General features: G+C 43.9%; 1 protein-coding gene across 4 annotated transcripts in view; it reads right to left on the bottom strand.

The window, feature by feature from the left end:
* ARNT2 (aryl hydrocarbon receptor nuclear translocator 2) overlaps positions 1-19,405 on the bottom strand; it is a 103,284-nt gene that overhangs the window by 18,798 nt on the left and 65,081 nt on the right. For all 4 annotated transcript variants that reach the window (XM_071568137.1, XM_071568135.1, XM_071568134.1 and 1 more), the window contains 3 exons: positions 8,951-9,085; positions 8,027-8,101; positions 4,606-4,757 (listed from right to left, as the gene is read on the bottom strand). In XM_071568137.1, coding sequence (XP_071424238.1) covers positions 4,606-4,757; positions 8,027-8,101; positions 8,951-9,085 — 362 coding nt within the window. The remainder of the gene's footprint in view (positions 1-4,605; positions 4,758-8,026; positions 8,102-8,950; positions 9,086-19,405) is intronic.

Here is a 19,405-nt window from a genome sequence, read left to right on the forward strand (position 1 = left end):
TGGATTTCCCATATTATTTTAGCCAACAGAAAAATTCCTAAAAATTATCTCTGGAATGAAAAGACATTCTTTGTTCACAAGCATAAAATGCATATTTTTCCAGCAGAACTACGGGAGGTAATTTAATCATGGTGAATCTATGGGGAAGTTTCTAAATACCACCCTGTGGACAATAAACACCCATTAAATCCCGTTGTTAACGTGAAAGCTAATTACACTGTTTCATTTGTTTTTATTACCACCGACTTGGTTTGTGTGTCAATAAACAGCACATTAGGTCTCCTCCATTCCTTATAAAGTATGTTTTCTTGATTCAGCCCTATACATACAAATGAACTAAACAAAACAGCACCCTTACTAGTAATTTGTTTTGTAGGCATTTCTCTAACCTAGTGCTCCTTCGCCCTTCTCTATCTTTCATCTCTAATACTCATTAAGCTGCAGTACAATATAAACATCACATTGTGTTAACAGCACTGAACTTGGGAACAACCTCCCAAATCCATTTCCTATAAAAACCAAATAGTTGACTGTATCTTTATTGAACTCTGTACAAGCTATGCTGCATTTAATTAAGACTGAAATGCAAAGCCAGGCTAGCATCTTCTGCTGTTGTTGGCTTCCACTGCATAAACAGTTTAAATGATGCCTGAAACCTGAAAGAAACTGCAGCAATTCATGGAGCAGCTGACCAGGAAGAGCTGAGTGCTGCTCTCAGTGGCTCCTTCAGACCCTGCCACCTCACCAGCCCTTCTGACTGAACATGCAGGTCCCTTCAGTCATCCAACTGCTGGACAGTAAAAATGATGCAGAACACGGGATTATTATCAGTTTGGGCAAAACTCAAAGTGCCTCCTCACTTTGAAACCAAACCCCAAATTGTCACTGGTTTCACAAGTTCAAGGAGTAAATGAAAGAAATTTCCTGGCTCTGAAGAATACCCAACACAGCAAGTGAGAAGGTACTGTCTGGGTCAACAGAGGGTTCTGTCTCTATTGCAGGAACTCCTGGCTCACATGCTCAGTATGAAACTAGGAAAGCACCTTGGCTTGAACAAGGAATGGTTCAGTGAATCTGAAGATTTGATAGTTAATTCAAAATTTCCTTCAGTAAATGTATGTGGAGGAAAAGGGAAGATGCTATGAAAGTTCCTTTGTCACTGGAGAAGATTAATCCCTATGAACACTGAAATCACTAGTTCCCTTCCTAGGCATCACAGTAACCAAAAAAGGATTTGAGCTTTAACATTAACAGTCTCTGTAGTGGGAGAGAAACAATACTACTGTGCATCCTTACCAAGCTCTTGTTATGTAATACAGGCACACGTGCTTCCTACATCTGGTTGGACAAACTGGAGTAGTAAAAGCCTTGGGGCTGGTGTTGCAAAATGCTCTTTCAGAAATTCTCAGCATCTCCCCCTTCAAGCCTACAGCTTCGACCCACCCTGTGAAGAGTCTGTATGACACCGGGATCAGACAACCCACAGATGGCACAAGATCACAAGAAACTAAGTCTCTACCACCACTGTCACAGACTGGAATTTTATCAGAGTAGTTGAGTTCTTTAGCTTGGCCCATGAGAATCCAAAGCAGAAAGCATCTCTCCCACAAAATGCAAGCTGTTTCATCGAGCAGTGACTTGTGCCAGCTGACTCTGAGACAGAGGGTCTTGAGACTCAGGACAACAGTATGATTCATAAATTCACACAAGTGCAACACAGGATTTTGGGGCTTGCAGAAATGGAACATCAGAATTTCTGTAAAGGTCAGAAAAATATGACTCTTCTTTATTTTATATATATTTCTTTTTAATATAAATATATATAATATATGAACTTTACATAATCTCTCACCATATTATTTTATTCAAACACTGCTCTGTCTGTACATTAAATAAACGCTAATCATAATTGTTATTTCTCTTTGGAAATCAAACAGTCCCAACTACACAGGAAGACGTGGTCAATTGGGGGACTTTTCTTTTCAGCCAAACACAGCACAAATGCAAAATGGGAAAGGCTTCAATTCTCCAGGAAGTTTCTCTTGGATGACTACACCCAAGTGAAACTGAGAGAAGTTTTCTTTTCTTTTTTTTTTTTTTGCAAAGAAGTAAGTGAACATTTGAACTTAATGTTTCCTTATTCTTCTGCACCAAAACCAAGTTTGGAAGGTTGACTGTTTAAAGCTCCTAGGGAGTATCTTTATTAAAAAAAATGAAAAAAAAAAAAAGAAGAAACAAAACAACCAAACCAAGACAACAAATAAAAGTAAAAATATATTCATCCCTCCACAACTGGAACCATCACTGCCCTCTACAGTCTTTTGGAAAATGCTGTTCACCGACCAACTCAGGAACTATTCCATTAACAGACACACAGAATGTATGTACTGTGGCTTTAAACTATACTAAGTTAAAAACTGGTTTAAATGTAGATCTTTCAGCTGCATTGTTTTTACAATTTCATGCTGAATTTTTAACTGCCTCAGACTTGTATTTTATGGAGCTGCCTGTGTTATCACAGTGAGAGGCAAATCTAACTCTGTGTAGAACTATCCTCAGCTGGACAGAGCAAGGCAACCCTGCTTGGTCTGCATGGGAAGCACCTTGTTGGACCCAGAGCACCTGATAATTCCAGTGATACATAAGGATGGCCAAGCACACCGAGTCGGTGCTGAACCACCAGTCCCAGCAGGAGCTTAATGAGGAGGCAGAAATCACCAGTCACCATGATGTACAACTCCCTGAGGCAGATAGGAAGTCAGAAGTCAAAACATGACCCCAAATGTGCAAAAAAAAAACCCAACCCAACCAGATACAGGCAGGAACAGCAGTATTTTACAGTAAGTCCTCTTTGGAAATCTGTTTGAGAAGTGGAGAGAACAGGAGGAAAAACAAAACCAGTTTGAATAATGCATTCTTTCTACTATTCAAAAGCAGAGGTATAATGGGATGCATCTTGCCCATTTCAGAACATTTTCAACATGACAGGAAAGAGGGAACATCCTCTGTCAAAGCAGCAGCAGGCAACTTCCATATTAGGTCAGCATTTCTGGTTGTTATTCAAACCTAGCAAGGGAGATGGAACCAGAGCCAGGAGCTGGCACAGTCCTAGTCCTCACAGTGAGTGCTGTGGTGCCAAGCTGAACAGTATAGTGCAGGCTCAGAAAAAAGCATTCCCAGAGTCAATACAACGTAAGTCTCCAGCCCCACTTTTTCATCTGTGGCCTCTTGGGAACAAAGCACAATTAAGCCAGCCTGGGACAAATCTCAGAGGTTATTTTTTACTTTGCTGGCCTGATTTTGCATATACAATTTATTTGGAGAAGTATTATGGGACAGGAAAAATGTAGAAATACCCAGTGGAGACAGGGAGATATTTAGCTGTCTGATTTCAAGACACATTTGCCTGTTTTCAATGAGCTGAACTATTCTGTTGTTTGAGCCCGATTTTTGGGGTATGCAAAGAAATAAACAAAAGAGCCAAACGACTGTGCTGCTGGGTTTCATATAAGCCAATGCACAGCCCTTCCATTCCAGGTATGTGCCATGTCCAAAGGAGCAAGACAAGGAACACCCAGAGGCACTCACTAGCTTTCCAAGCTCAAATGTCACAGCCCCAGGGGTTTGGTTTTGCTGTGAAGCTCTCAGCAGGCATCTCCACCAGCAGACTGCTCATTCAGCATTTCGGATATACGGTCTAACAGGCTGAGATCTTAAAACCAGTAATTTCCTCACAGCTAAAAACTTGGCAAAAAATCTTTGGTCAGACCAGAAGCAGATTTAGTTTTAGGAATAGATTAAGTTTATATTGGAAAGAAGAAACATTTATTAAAAAAGAATCCCTACACTATAAAGCAATTGAGGTCAGATTAGTTTCTGCAGTTACTGGCTGAGAAATCAGGAGGCTCCAAAATCATCTCTGCTCAGTCCACAGTGATGAACCTCCACCATACTTTAAGGGTGACTTCCTCCTAAGAGGCCAAATGACAGATATTTGAAAATAGTAATTCAAAGACAGAATGATTGCATTTCCCTTTTAAGATAAGGGACTGGATTGTCCCCATAGTTGAGGCTACTCCACCAAACCTAAAGTGAGTATCAGGAGCCCTTCTCACTCAAGCCTACTAGGAAATCATTTTCCCAGATTCATTAGGTCATAAGAGTAGACACAGCTCAAGCAGAAGACGCCAGGACTACAGAATGGTATGATCACAGTGAACATGGACACGGAATTTTCTTTTGGCTTAGGAATCAGGCTAACCTTCCTCCAGTATCAAGACAGCTGGTCTGCTGCTGGAAGCTCTGTGCTAGTTTAAGGCAGCCTGGACCGAGATCAATGGGCTTGTCTAATGACATAATAGATAAGTGACGTTTCCCCCCCAGTGCAGCCAGGCCCTGGAAGCATCTCAGGATAATGACATGGAGAAACAGCTACACTGTGAGATCTCATGATGCAGAAAAACTCTGTTACAGACCATGCTGTTATAGAGAAACAAAGGGAGCTATAAACAGGCTACCCAAAAAATCAGAATGTGCTTTACAGCAAAAAGCAGTGCTTACAATTCTTTCAGAACCACAGACATGAGCACCTGGAAAGGCACATACTTTACATTAGTGTTGGTGCAGATGATGTACTCAATCTCATCGGAATAAGGATTCTGAAATGTGAAGCTGCTGGTTCTGATAAGCATCCACTCCCGGTTTTTGGTACGAAAACGATACATCACAGACAGGACTTGACCTTTCAGTTTCACCACCTGCAAAGCCATTTGGAAAGGTTAATAAAAGGAGATTGCCACCTGCTGTGCAAATGGATAGTAAATCCTCACACACTGGCCCAGTAATTGCATGTCATGTGTCACCCAACAATCTTGGTTTAAGTCAGAAAAAGACTTTCATGGTTTTAAGTTATTCAGTTGGCACTTTCCTGGCCTACCTCCATTTATATTTTATTGCTTCTCCACCAAGCTATCTCAGGGGTGCCTCAAGGAAGGAAAGGGAAGGTCTACTGCAAATAAATACTACTTCTTGTTATGGAATCTTAATCCTTAACACCTGGAATTTGCTTTTTATTAGCTATCTGCAGCCTGCATTCTCTAAAATAGAAATCCCACTATTTACCCTCTGTCTTTACTGACAAGCAACTGGATTAAGAAAAATGCTCCAAAGCTGTTTTTTCAGAGCTTTGCACTTTGAGTTAATCAACTGGATACAGCACTAAATGGAAAGAGTACAAATAGAAGACACAAAAAGCTTTACCAAAGCCTAGGAAAGTTAAAATCATACTTAAGTAAATGCCTTTAGGTTGGTTTTATTGGGTTTTTTTTAATGCTTTTGTAGTTTGAGTTCACTGAGTGACATTCTTTTATCAGCAATTTTCTACCACCACACCCAGGGTAAAAACCACAGGGCTGGTAAAAATGTGTGCAATCTGAATAGTAACCTACTGGGTATCCAATAGCTGTGTTCTGGACCCTTTGATACTATTTGTTGGTCTTGGCCTTGAGACTATCTTATTCTGGCCTGATTTTTCCCACCCTGATGAATGAATTTATCTTCCCAAGGAAATAAAAGGTCTGAGATAGATACTGGCAATTGCCCAAAAATTGCAAAACCCTGCCTTCCTCCTCTGTTATGCACCAACCTGGTTCTGATACTGTCAGCAAATTAGAAGTGTCAAGTTTACAGAGGGTTTTAGTGGAAAAAAAAAAGAGTTTTTGAAATCACAGTTACCTTTTTAATTAAGATATTTCCAAGGCCAAAGTAACAATAATAAAACAAACTGCAGTGATCTATTTTACTGAAGTCTCAATTAAGCAAACACTAATTTTGTAATAATATATAAAGCAAAGAGATCCCTGGTGGGAAAATCTTGAACTGTCTTAAAACAGTGCACACAAACAAGATAGCACAGAAAATTTCGAAGCTAATGTTTGATCTTTACTTTCTTGCATTCTTTGGAAATAAAAACCACCTGGTGCAAAGCTTAATTGTTTACTTCAGTCTTTACTCCATGATTGGAGTAACAGCCCCAGTCACACTGCTACTGTACTGAACAAAAATATATCCGAAAAGGAATTGCCTACTAAAGAAACAGCACAATATTTTCACAGATTGGACACAGATTGAGTGAACAGGAACTTTGACTTCTAACTGCTTTTTTCATGCTGTCTTTTTGTATGACCTTAAGCAAATCATGTAGGTCTCTGATCTGGCAAATCAGTTATGCACATGCTTAACAGTGAGTAGTGACAGGGAAGTCCCCAACAACTTAGCTCAGGGACACCCTGGCTGCCTCCCATGGCCTGATCTCCCTCCCAGTGAACACAGTGAGGACCAAGTCATTAACTCCAATGTTAGTTAGTCAGCCCTGCTGAGCCCCAGGCAATCACTGAATGGATTCACTGGAGATGGATGTTTGATGTTTTATTATCCAGCAGCATTCTGTCACTGTCTCTTGGATAGATTAGTGGAATCAATCATTTGGGCACCAGTGAAAAACAGCGTATGTGTTCTCACAGCTCCCGTGCCTCTGATGTGATCAGGCACCAGTCCAGGGAGCTGAACCAGCTGAAAGCTGGTTCCATGCAAAAGCAATTAGTTCCTCAGCCTACCCAGCAAGTCCATCTGTGCCAGTGTCAAGGCAGCAGGAAGGTGGGGAGGATATCAGGAAGAAGATGACGAGCAGGATCCAGCTCCTGCTGACAGCTACCCATCAGGTAGATTCAACTGGAGCATCACACTGCCAGCCAAGGTGGGGCAGAGAAGATGTCTGGGTGTGGTGGCCTACTTCAAGCACTGAACTCTCACAGGCTTCTCCCTCTGAATCAACACCTTGAATTTAAAAAGCCTTCAGCTGGTGTTTGAACTGAGTCTGTGCAAGGGACACTGAAGTGGATGAACAGTGCTTACACAATCAGCCATGGGGCTGGTAGACCCTGTTTGAAGGAGGGGATGGTGAGAAATAGCTCAGGAGTACTGATATATTACACTATTTCCAATACTTCTGTAGAGACCATAACCTCAGTTTCACAATCTGTTCTTACAAACACTGAACAGCACTTAGTTGTTTTCCCCAGAGAGACTTTCCAAGTTCTGTTTTTTCATGCCATGCCTGAATACATAGTTGGTTATGCGAATTATTTACAAGTCATTTCATATCCACATTTCACAGCTGAAAATACATATCAGCATCCAAAATGAGATGGACCAACAAAACTTGGTTGAGCTATAGCCTCTTGTCAGAAAATCTGGAACCACTTAGATAACCGAGCCTCAGGAATCAGTTAAACATCCTGTGCCGTGTGTTCCAGGCCAGCAGCAAAGGCACTGAAAAGTCCAGCAACAAACAGGCAGCTTGGAGAAAGCACTGCTACTGCACAGCCCAGACCAATCTGAAACAGTAAGCTGTACAATGGAATAAACACCACTGATATAACTGATGTAAATGTGGCCCATGGTAACAACAAATCCAAAATACTAACTCTAAGTATGTTGCATTTCTTTTGTTACTTCTCTCTACATTTCAATTTCCAATAGGGAAAAGGGCCAAATTATCTGTTGCTGTAAAGTAGTGTGACTCCATTAAAGTACATGAAGAAGCACGTCACCCATGCTAGCAGAGAACTAGGTTAAAAATAGTCCAGCATCACAGAGGGGTATAAATACTTCCAAATCAACATCCTATCTTGGAATGTAAATACGTTTGGTTACCACTTACCATAGTGAGATCTACACAGGCATCTGCAAAGCAGCCCACCCTGCACAGTGAACACTTTTTTGTAAAAATAAAATATTTAACTAGATGACTTATTTCTGAAAATACTGTCAACACACACTGTATAATAAACTACCATTTATTATGTAGCTTAACTGATTACTGACTGATCAACAAATTGTTTTATATCTTGCCACTCCTCCTGCATAACAGAAAAAATATCTTGAAATGCAAAATAAAAGCTACTTCTGTGGTCAAAATAGTAACAAAAATAATAAATTGTGGAACAAAAGGAGCAGGACACAGCACCTGTTGGAAACTCTCTCGCAAATGGCTTTGATCTTCAGGATGGCAGAATTCTAAAATATCTTTCCCCAGAAGATCCTAGAATAGAACATAAACCTGTGTAAAAAACCCAAATTACAACACAAACACAAACGCAGATTTACAAGTAATCCTTGCAGACACCAGGTCTACCACCCTTAATGGGACCAGTCAGTTAATCGGGGATGAATCTCAAAACAAGGTTTGCAGGCGTCATGTCCTGAATTATATTTGTATCATTGCACAGAAATATGCATGCACAAAAAATTTTAAAGTGCTTTTTTAATAACTGTGAAATGGTGTCTTGAGGAGACTGACATCCTCTGCTATAGCTCATTTTATGGCACTAAGTTTTGTAAGAACGGTTATTATAAAACTATCTAAAATCAAAATAAATTGAAAAACAAATGACAAATAAGTTATTTGTGCCTCTAAATTGCAACTGTTGGGAGTTATCTGAGGGAGCACTGTGGTAGTCAGGAGTTCATTTATTATTCTGCTCAGTTCTGTACTTGCCTCCTGTTCAGAAGAACAGATGTAAGTCTAAAGGAAAATATATGCCATAAATGATGTTTGCTTATTGTTCAATAGATTGACAGAAGCAAAGGTCTACTCGACTGAAACTCTCTCCACACACTGTTATTTTCTACCGCAGAAATGTCTTCACTGGAAATCTGTGCAAGGTTTAGAGCACTTTGCTGTTAGAATTCTAGGAAGACCTAAAGGTATAAAAAGATATCCCACACATCGAAGAGGAAAACAAAATCTTACAGGGGCATGGACAGCAAAGAAAAATGAAGAGCATTTAGTGAACGACGTATGAATTATCAGCTACAAAGTTTTCATGTTTGCAAATAGAGTTTTCTTCATTAGCTCTAACCATTATCCACGTTCCCAGTGGTCACAGACCTGGGGCTGGTAGCCAATGACGCTGATGCACCTTGGGTCGACGAAGGTGATGACTCCATCGGAGTTGTGCCTAGACAAGAACTCAGTGGGGACTGACATACCATTCATGTCCATGCACACTGGAGAGCTGGTTACCTAGGACCAAGGAAGTCCACAGAACAGTCACCTCAAGTCAAATTTGATTACATGACTGAAAAATAGAATCTGTTGTCAGACTGCTAACTCTTGAAGGGAGTCATAAATAAAATAGCAGCAGACAAGTGACAAAGAACATCCTTTAGTCTAGTTTGAAGGCCAAATACTTCACCCTGTGACACGCATCTAGACTTAACAGCTCAGCAGGAAAACAAATACACCAGAAGTTCCCAAGAAGGAAGGATGGAGTAAGGATGCAAGTTCAGATGGATTCATCTCCCTTTGTGGCACATTCACCATCTTGGTTCCTATTTTTATCAACCAAGAATGACAAACTTGGAGAGGACAATGCACGCCACCTATGTTAAGATAGGAAGGTCGATCTCTAGAAGAAGCCAACTCATTATCTGCAGACAGATCCACCAAGGCTGCTCAGACTAAGCACTCATACTCCCAGGTGACATGAACCTCACTTGAAACATGCACAGAACTAAGTTGTCCAGAGGCTGAGGTAGGGGATATCAGGCCAACAAATGAGTCCTCTAAATGTTCCTCAAATCTCACCAGAGAGAATGATGTCCAACTCTCTGCCTGAAACCTGTACCATCAGGCCATTTCACATCCATTCAGTCATACTGAAGCTACAAACTAGATCAGTGGTTTTCTTACAACTTCCAGAACTATCTTTGCTAACAAAGTCCCAATGCAAAATCAGTAAAAACTCTTTTTTTTTTCCTGTCTTGAAGCTGATTAGCCAGTTAACTTTATGCAAGATTTCAATTTGCTTTTACAGAACAGAGTTTAACACAGTTTTTAAGAGAGTTTTTAAGCACCTTGACTCCTTTGTGATTTAACCCACCCACAGAACCTCCTCTTGCCCTCCCTCACATTCCCTGATGGCTCTTCTAATGTAACAGATGTTTTGACACTCCATACATTACTCATGTGATTTTCTTGGAAATCATTTTTCTTTGGCAGCTGTAACATATGAATCCCCATAACTTCCTTCTCTCCATTAGTGGAATGTATTACTCTTGATTAGGAAAGCATGATTAACCTAAAACCCACCCTGCAATACTTCTGTAGCTCTGCCATGGTGATGCCGAAAGGGTTTTTTTTAACTTTTCAATTTTCATATTTTGTAGATTTTAGAGACACAGTAGATGCAATGCTGTAGATTTTAGTGAATTAATATTTAGCAGCTTGTAGCACAAAGTCCTTCTATCTCTACCCCTGCTCCAGAACAGGCAGCTAAGATCTGCCAGCTGTTTAGTCTCTTCCTCAAGGTACCTGATTAAGGCATATCAGAAGAGAACATAAACATGGAGCAGTGTGACCCAAAGCCCTGGAGAGCGTCCAAGAGACCTTTGTGTGCTGAAGAAGAGGAGGTGGATGAAGACAGAGGGTCCCAACGACCCCAGCCCCAATTCAACGGGGGTGGGAACTGGGAGGGGACAGAAGTGGAACTGGACATGTGGACAGTAGTGATTGGATAAGTTATATTATAAAAGCTATAGAACTTAGAGCTTGCGAGCGCGCGCGTCAATGTATTCCTGGATGAGCGGGGTTGCTCATTAAAGTGCCTGCCCATTATCTTATCTCCTACAAAACTTGGCTCGGAGTCTTTTTTACAGACTTCTACGGCAACAGTTTGGCGCCCGAAAGGTGGAAGCAGGACCTGATTCACTTCAAATTCCTGGTCCGGACCACGGAGGTGAGATAACGGGCAGTTACTTTGGGTTTCTGTGGCATTTGGCTACGGAAAGGGGGGTTTTTGCCCCTGGTAGGAATACGGAAGGGCCGGGAGGGAGAACTGGTCTTAGGCCTAGCCAGTTTCCTGGCCTGGGAGGGCGAGGGTTTCGCCTGGGAGGGACGGGGTTGTCCCTTGAGCCTCGGGAAGGGCAGACCACGCAGCATTTGCAGGAGGGTAGCAGGCTGGGAGGCCGGCTGCAAGGGGGACGCCTCTTGTGAACTCCGGAGTCAAAGCTGTTTGGTTTAGCCTGAGGCACTGGTGGTGGTGTTGCTAAAGAATCACTATGGGCTGTGTCCAAAGTTCAGAGGACGAGATACCAAAAGATTCCCCTTTAGGCTTGGTTTTAGATCACTGGAGTCCTCTTACTGGTTCTGAAACATCTTTGAAGAAACAGGAACTGTGTAGGCTCTGTCTTAATATGTGGCCACTTCATTGTAAGCGTGGGGGAAAGGTTTGGCCCGAAACTGGGTCTTTTGTGCTAGAGGATGTGTTACAGCTAATTTCGATCTTGCATACAGAGGAGAGATGGAATGAAGTGAAGTATGCTGAGTTGTTTTTGGCCTTTTTGTCCCATCCAGAATGGATGAGAGGGTATGAGAAGGGTATTTCTAAGGCTGGCTCCCCTGCTGGGGACTCGAGAGAGCCTGTGTTTGTTCTGGCAAAGGCAAAGGGGAAACGGCATGGAAAAACCAAGAAAGAGGATATTAGCCAGGTTTATATTCCTAAGGAAGAGGATTGGGACCTCTTAATTGCTCCAAACTTGAGGGCTGGAGCAGCTGGAGGGGCTGCTGGATCCGGTCCCGGAGCGGGGGCAGCGGTGGCTGCTGGATCTGGTCCTAGAGTGGGGGCAGGGGCTGCTGGAGTAGCAGTTCCCAGCCCAGGGCTGCCGGCGGGACCTGGTGGAGCAGCAGCGGGGGTGGCTGCTGGAGACGGGGAGTTGCTTGTCCCCTTACCGAGGCTGGAGCTGGCAGCACAGAGCGTGCAGGCTGGTGGAAGCGGGGCTGACGCTCTGCAAGCGATTGATGGGGCTGCGGCTTTGCAGCCAGGCACGGCGGGGAAAGCCGGGGCGTTCGATCAGCGAGGCGCGGTTACCATAGCAACAGGGGCCATAGGAGCGGCTGGAGCCGGGGCAGGGGCTCAGGTTGGAACGGATCTCACGGCTAGAACAGATCAGCCCGTGGGAAGGGGAGATCATGGACCTGGAGGGGCTGTGCTCGACCCCCCAGGGACGGCAAAGCCGGCAGGACCAGCTGATCTTATAGATTTCAGTGCGAGCGATGGTGTGGTGGCAGGAGCCGCAGGAGGGGTTGAGGTGGTACCCAAAATGGAGAGACCTTCTCCATACAACCTGGGAGCTTTCGATCCTGCTTTCGAAGGCAGGGCCAGGCATGCCTCCTTCCCCTTAACGCCTCCCGTTCCTTACCCGTATGGATTATATCTGTACCCAGGGGGGTACAGTGGAGGCGGGGTTGTCCCCACTGCTCCGCCTTGGCATACAGAGCCACGGGGCAGAGGCGGGGGGGCAGCGGGGGAATTTCCTGCTTCGAGCTCACAGCAACAGGGAGCAAGGGAACAGAGGAGGGGAAGCCTCCCCCCACTTTTGTTGCCCAGGAATAAGGAATCAGACGTGGAGCCTTCAGGTGATGAATCGGATAGCTCAGAGGAGGAGGAAGCTCCCGTGGTAAAGCCAAAAGTGAAAGCTTCTGCGGCGCCCACTAGGAAAGTAGGGAAGAGATTGCTGACTGCCTTATCAGATCCTGATCCCATAGCTAGGAGAACAAGAAAAGGGAAGGAAAAGCTTGTGCTAGAAGCTCCTTTAAGGCAGGCTATGGGAAACCAAGGTCCTATGTATATAAAGACTCCTTTTTCACTGGTAGAGCTGCAGCAGTGGAAGGCTTCAGTGGGGTCATATAGAGACAATCCCGATAAAGTTGCTAACTATGTAGAAAGGGCAATAAAGACACAAGATCCTGATTGGTTTGACCTGGAAGTGCTGATGGACACCCTATTGGACAGCACAGAGAAAGAAATGGTTAAGAGAGCAGCAAAAGCTGGAATTCAGCTGCTGAGGGCAGCTGGGCAGATTTCGGGGGAAGTTCTGCAGATATTTCCCCCAATGGATCCAAAATGGGATCCTAATGTGCCAGCACAGAGGGAAGCACTGACACGATACCAGGAGTATGTGGTTTATGGGTTCAGACATGCTATCCCAAAAGCAGTGAATTGGGCTAAGATGTATGAGGTAAAACAGGACAAAAATGAATCTCCTACTGATTTCCTGAATAAGCTGAAAGATGTCATAAGAAAATACACAGACATAGATACAGAATCAGACACAGGGAAAAAGCATTTGGTTAATTTGTTCATAGGCCAGTCTGCAGATGACATAAGGAGGAAACTGCAGAAGGCAGGGGACAAAAAGGATATTAGTGAGTTGCTGGATATAGCTTGGGTGGTATACCGGAATAGAGAACAAAAGGGCAAAACAAAGGTGTTGGAACTGGAAGAAGATGATGGTCATGGACACTGTAACTGCCAGGAGCGTCGTAAACACAATACCCAGAATAAGGGGTGTAAGCATCATTACCAATATGATAGGTGTTCCTACTGTAAAAAGAAGGGGCACTGGAGAAAGGATTGCCCAGACCTGAGAAAGGATGAAAACCCTCCTCTTCCCCCTCCAGTCCCCCAGCTGACTGTGAGTCAGAATGCATGAAGCAGACCGGAGGTTACTACCCCAGCAGAACCTCTGGTTATAGCTAAGCTGGGGGAAGAAGAAGTTGAATTCTTGGTTGATACAGGTGCAGCTTATTCTGTGTTAAACACCTTGGAAGGGAAACTGAGTCATGATTCTATAACTGTAGTTGGTGCTACCGGGGTAAGTGAAACCAGGCCTTTCTTTAAGCCTCTGAAGTTTAAATTAGGTAAGCACTGGGTAACTCATCAATTTCTTTATATGCCAAACTCTCCCAAGCCTTTACTAGGCAGAGATTTGTTAGAGAAGTTGGAGGCTGAGATTAAATTCTGCAAAGGGGGGAAAATAAAAGTCATAATTCCTGATACTAAATATATCGAAGCAGCTACCTTTTTCATACAGGAAAGCCACGAGGAGATCCCAGCAGAGGTAGAGGATGCTGTCATCCCCTTAGTGTGGGCCAGTGATTACCCTGGAAGATCCAGGCAAGCAGAACCAGTAAGCATCACTCTCAAGCCAGGAGCAACACCGGTAAGACAAAAACAATACCCTTTGAGCCTAGAGAGCTTGAAAGGATTAGCACCCCTAATTGAAAAGTTTCTCAAATTCAAGCTATTGGTAGAATGTGAATCCAAATATAATACCCCTATCCTGCCTGTGAAAAAGGCCGATGGCAAGAGCTATCGTTTAGTGCAGGATCTAAGGGCAATTAACAGAATAACAGAGGACATACACCCTGTAGTGGCTAACCCATATACCCTGCTCACCACATTAACTGATGATTTAGGGTGGTTTACTGTGCTTGATCTCAAGGATGCCTTCTTCTGTATTCCTGTGCATAAAGACAGCCAAGAGCTCTTTGCTTTTGAATGGCAGAACCCTGAGACAGGAAGAAAGACCCAACTCACCTGGACAGTTCTACCCCAAGGCTATAAGAACAGCCCAACGCTATTCGGGAACCAACTAGCTAAGGAGCTGGAGGAATGGAGAAGGCAGGAGCCAGAGGGAATCCTCCTACAGTATGTCGATGATCTGATGCTCGGCACGAGAAGCCGGGATGAATGCATCAGACTCACTGTAAGTCTTTTAAATTTTTTGGGTTTAAATGGATATAAAGTCTCAAAAGGGAAAGCACAAATTGCAAAGGAACTAGTCATCTACCTGGGGCTGGAAATATACAAGGGACATCGACGGCTCAGTGCAGACAGGAAAGAAGCCATCTGCCGTCTCCCAGAGCCCCACACCGTCAGAGAGATGCAGGCTTTCCTGGGCATGGCAGGATGGTGCAGACTTTGGGTGGCTAATTATGGACTACTAGTCAAACCCTTATATGGAGCACTGAAAGCAGCCCAGGGAGGAGTCGTGGAATGGACTGATGAAACTAGAGCTGCATTTAAACAGCTGAAACAATCCTTGATGTCAGCTCCAGCACTAGGACTGCCAGACTTAACCAAACCTTTTGAACTGTTCACACACGAGCAACAAGGTGTTGCCCTGGGGGTACTGTCACAGACCCTAGGATGCCAGCGCAGGGCTGTGGCTTACTTCTCCAAACAGCTAGACAATGTCAGCCAGGGGTGGCCGGGATGTTTGCGAGCTGTGGCTGCGACTGTTATCCTAATCCAAGAAGCTCGGAAACTCACCCTGGGGCAGTGCATTGTCATGTATGTACCCCATGCAGTTCAGGCAGTGCTTGAGCGAAAGGGGGGTCACTGGTTGTCCCCTAGCAGAATGCTCAAGTACCAAGCTGTGTTGTTGGAACAGGATGATGTTACCCTGAAAACAACATCCAATGTAAATCCTGCCATGTTTCTGTCCTCGACACTAACTGACAGTGTGCCCGAGCATGATTGCTTACAGACACTAGAGGAGATCTACGCCAGCAGACCAGACCTGAAGGACTCACCCCTTGAGGATCCAGACTGGGAGCTGTACACAGATGGGAGCAGCTTCATGCAGGATGGTAAGCGTTTGACAGGATATGCCGTCACAACGAAAGATGAGGTGATTGAAGCAAAAGCCTTACCAGCAGATGTATCATCCCAGAAAGCAGAACTAATTGCATTAACGAGAGCCCTGGAACTAAGCGAAGGAAAGAAGGTAAATATCTGGACAGATTCTAAATATGCTTTCAGCGTGGTTCATGCCCATGGAGCAATCTGGAAGGAGAGAGGCCTGTTAACTGCTCAGGGCAGTGGAATCAAACACGCAGACCAAATTAATGCACTTCTGCAAAGCATTTGGAAACCAGAAAAGGTGTCTATCATTCATTGCAGAGCTCACCAGAAGGGGAAAACAGCCCCTGAATTGGGAAATCATTTTGCTGATCAGGCAGCAAAAAGGGCTGCAGAAAAAGGCATCCTGCCAGTAATACCACAAAAAGAAATTGACTTGACAGGATTCACCCCAAAATACCATGAAAAAGACCAGCAGTTAATTAAGTCCCTTAACGCAGAAATTAAAGAAAGTGGATGGGCAGTTACACCCACAGGACAGGTCGTAGTTACAGCCCCAATCCTTAGAGAAATAGCTCTGCGGGAACATGAAGCTACACACTGGGGAAGTGAAAACCTTCTAAAGCACCTAAAAAAGGTAATCATAGGGACAGGCATGACCGAGGTCGTGCAATCCACTGTTAGCAAATGTGAAATTTGCAGGCAAAATAATCCTGACACAACCAAGAGAGTGGTGCTAGGGGTAACAAAGGCTGGAGACTTTCCTGGAGATTACTGGCAAATAGATTTTGCTGAGTTACCACCCAGAGAAGGGTATAAGTACATACTGGTACTAGTTGACACATTCAGTGGATGGCCTGAGGCATACCCCTGTCGCACCAACACAGCAAGGGAAGTGGTAAAAGCTCTACTTAACCACATAATTCCAAGATTTGGAGTTCCTCTGGGAATGTCATCAGACAGAGGGACACATTTCATTGCAACCATAGTTAAGGAGGTGTGTCGTACCCTCGGAATTGTTTGGGACTTGCATACCCCCTACAGGCCTCAGGCGAGTGGCAAAGTTGAACGCATGAATGGTACCCTCAAAATGCAAATCAGTAAAATTTGTCAAGAAACATCCATGTCATGGGTTCAAGCTCTGCCTCTGGCTCTCCTGAGAATTCGTATTCAACCAAGGCGGAGGGATAACTTAAGCCCTTATGAAATACTGTATGGGAGACCATACCAAGCTCCGCACCTCCCGGGGGACATTCACATAAAAGGGAAAGTTGATTTACAAAAGTATTTAATGGCTTTAAGCTCTACTTTACAGAAACTCCAGAAATTTGTTGAGCTATCCAGACCGATTGGACTAGACACACCTGCTCATCAGTTCCAGCCCGGAGACTGGGTCTACGTCAAATGGTGGGACAACGATCCGCTGCGAGCTAAGTGGAAAGGACCCTTCCAAGTCCTGCTGACTTCTTTTACTGCAGTTAAAATTGCTGGGAAAGGACCCTGGTTCCATTACTCCAGAGTGAAGAAAGCATCAATTCCTGGGACAATTGACAAAGCAGAACCGGACACTGATGACGATGATGCGGCTTAGACTGCTTCTTCTGTTCATGTGGTCTGTACAGTCGGTAACTATGATGCGAGTGTGGAATCAAAATTTACATGTAACCCTGGTGCAAAATGTGTCTAAAATCCTTCACAAAACTGACTGCTGGATTTGTACACAAACACCAGCAATTGATGATAATGAGAGTGATTGGCCCCTGATTGGTATTCTAATGAACGAGACAAACTTTGGTGAGACTTTCGGAGTCCCGGGGACATGGAAACTAGTTGAGAGAGCCTATTATTCAATACCCCTGAGCAATGTAATTCTTGGTCAAGACGATCAAACTGTTCCCTGTCTGTATATTAATGTTACAGGAAATGTCACCCTTCCTACCTATTGTGACACCAGCACAGCTACCAAGGGGTTAACCCCAAAGATGGTGTTAAAATTGGCAGCACGACCCTGGAGAATAGTCCCTAAACAGGGCTCAGGGTGGTACTGGATCTGTGAAAATGAAGCCTGGAAAGTTTTACCCCTCAATAAAGACAGGGTCTGCACTTTAGGAGCTGTGATACCAAACATAACAATCTTTGACCGAATTGATGAACAAGAAGGGTGGGGAGGAATCTATCCCAGAAGGGTAAAGAGAACCAATAATCCCCTTATAGATCGTCCCACACTTTTCCACAGCATAGTCAGAGCTGCAATTCCATCCTTGGGAGTAAGTGAATTAGAAAAAGCAGTTGTCAATATCTCAGCTATCCTCGAAAACCTCCAAGATAAAACCACAGATGCTATTACAGCTTTGAAAGAAGAGGTCCACAGTTTGTCTCGTGTAGTTCTGCAAAATAGAATGGCCCTGAATTTGATACTAGCCTCACAGGGAGGTGTGTGTAAAGTCATTAACACTAGTTGTTGTTCCTACATAGACCAAAGTGGAAGAATTGAGAAAGATCTGGCTGCAATTCGGAAGCAAACCAAAATTCTGCATCAGGTAACCCTTGATAATGTCTCATTAGGCCTGGATGATGTTTTCCACAAGCTCACGTCATGGTTGCCGAACTGGACCTGGATGAAACAGCTGTTTTTGGTAGTGATATATATAATTAGTGTTTGCATAATTGCTTATTGCATGATCAAATGTTGCAAATGCTGTTCATCTCTTTGGTACAATTTCAAGTATGGAAAGTAGAAGCGAACAAAATTTTGAGTTTTGTCCGTTTCTAAAAGGGGGGACATGATGCCGAAAGGGTTTTTTTTAACTTTTCAATTTTCATATTTTGTAGATTTTAGAGACACAGTAGATGCAATGCTGTAGATTTTAGTGAATTAATATTTAGCAGCTTGTAGCACAAAGTCCTTCTATCTCTACCCCTGCTCCAGAACAGGCAGCTAAGATCTGCCAGCTGTTTAGTCTCTTCCTCAAGGTACCTGATTAAGGCATATCAGAAGAGAACATAAACATGGAGCAGTGTGACCCAAAGCCCTGGAGAGCGTCCAAGAGACCTTTGTGTGCTGAAGAAGAGGAGGTGGATGAAGACAGAGGGTCCCAACGACCCCAGCCCCAATTCAACGGGGGTGGGAACTGGGAGGGGACAGAAGTGGAACTGGACATGTGGACAGTAGTGATTGGATAAGTTATATTATAAAAGCTATAGAACTTAGAGCTTGCGAGCGCGCGCGTCAATGTATTCCTGGATGAGCGGGGTTGCTCATTAAAGTGCCTGCCCATTATCTTATCTCCTACAAAACTTGGCTCGGAGTCTTTTTTACAGACTTCTACGGCAACAATGGCAATGGAGAACCACTGCAGAAGTGCTCATGCTTGCAGGCTGTTCACCTCAGGTAAGATGGGTTGGCACCTGTGCTGTAATGAAAGGTCATTCTGCCTCTCTTCAGAAGGCCTGATACCATCCCAGCAGATGGCAACGAGTGCAGGCCAACAGGAGATCATGCAAGAGGCTCAAATATGTTCCCCTGTGGCAGAATTCCCAGACCAGAAGATAAAAATTAGCCGCCCTGCTGTGGTGATGGAGATTCACCATGGCCACTGCAGCTCCTCCTCTGAGCTCTCATCAGCGACAAACAAAAGAAAAAAATGCACTACAGTGATTGCAACTGTCTGGACAGAAAGGAAGTAAAATTTTATTCTCCCAGTTCCTTCAGCTGACATCTCATCTGAATGCACAACACAATACATGCTGAGAATACGTTATGATTTCTGAAGTGCCTCTTGACTACTTTATCTTTGCAGTTTTCAGAATACCTCCTGCAATCACAGCTTTTCAAGTAGTTGATTAGCCAGAGAGAGAGAATGTACAGAAAAATGGCAGGGAGCATATCACAGGCTTTGGGAGCCACTTTAACCCAC

This window comes from Pithys albifrons, chromosome 13 (assembly GCF_047495875.1).
Source record: "Pithys albifrons albifrons isolate INPA30051 chromosome 13, PitAlb_v1, whole genome shotgun sequence".
Classification (NCBI taxonomy): Eukaryota; Metazoa; Chordata; class Aves; order Passeriformes; family Thamnophilidae; genus Pithys; species Pithys albifrons.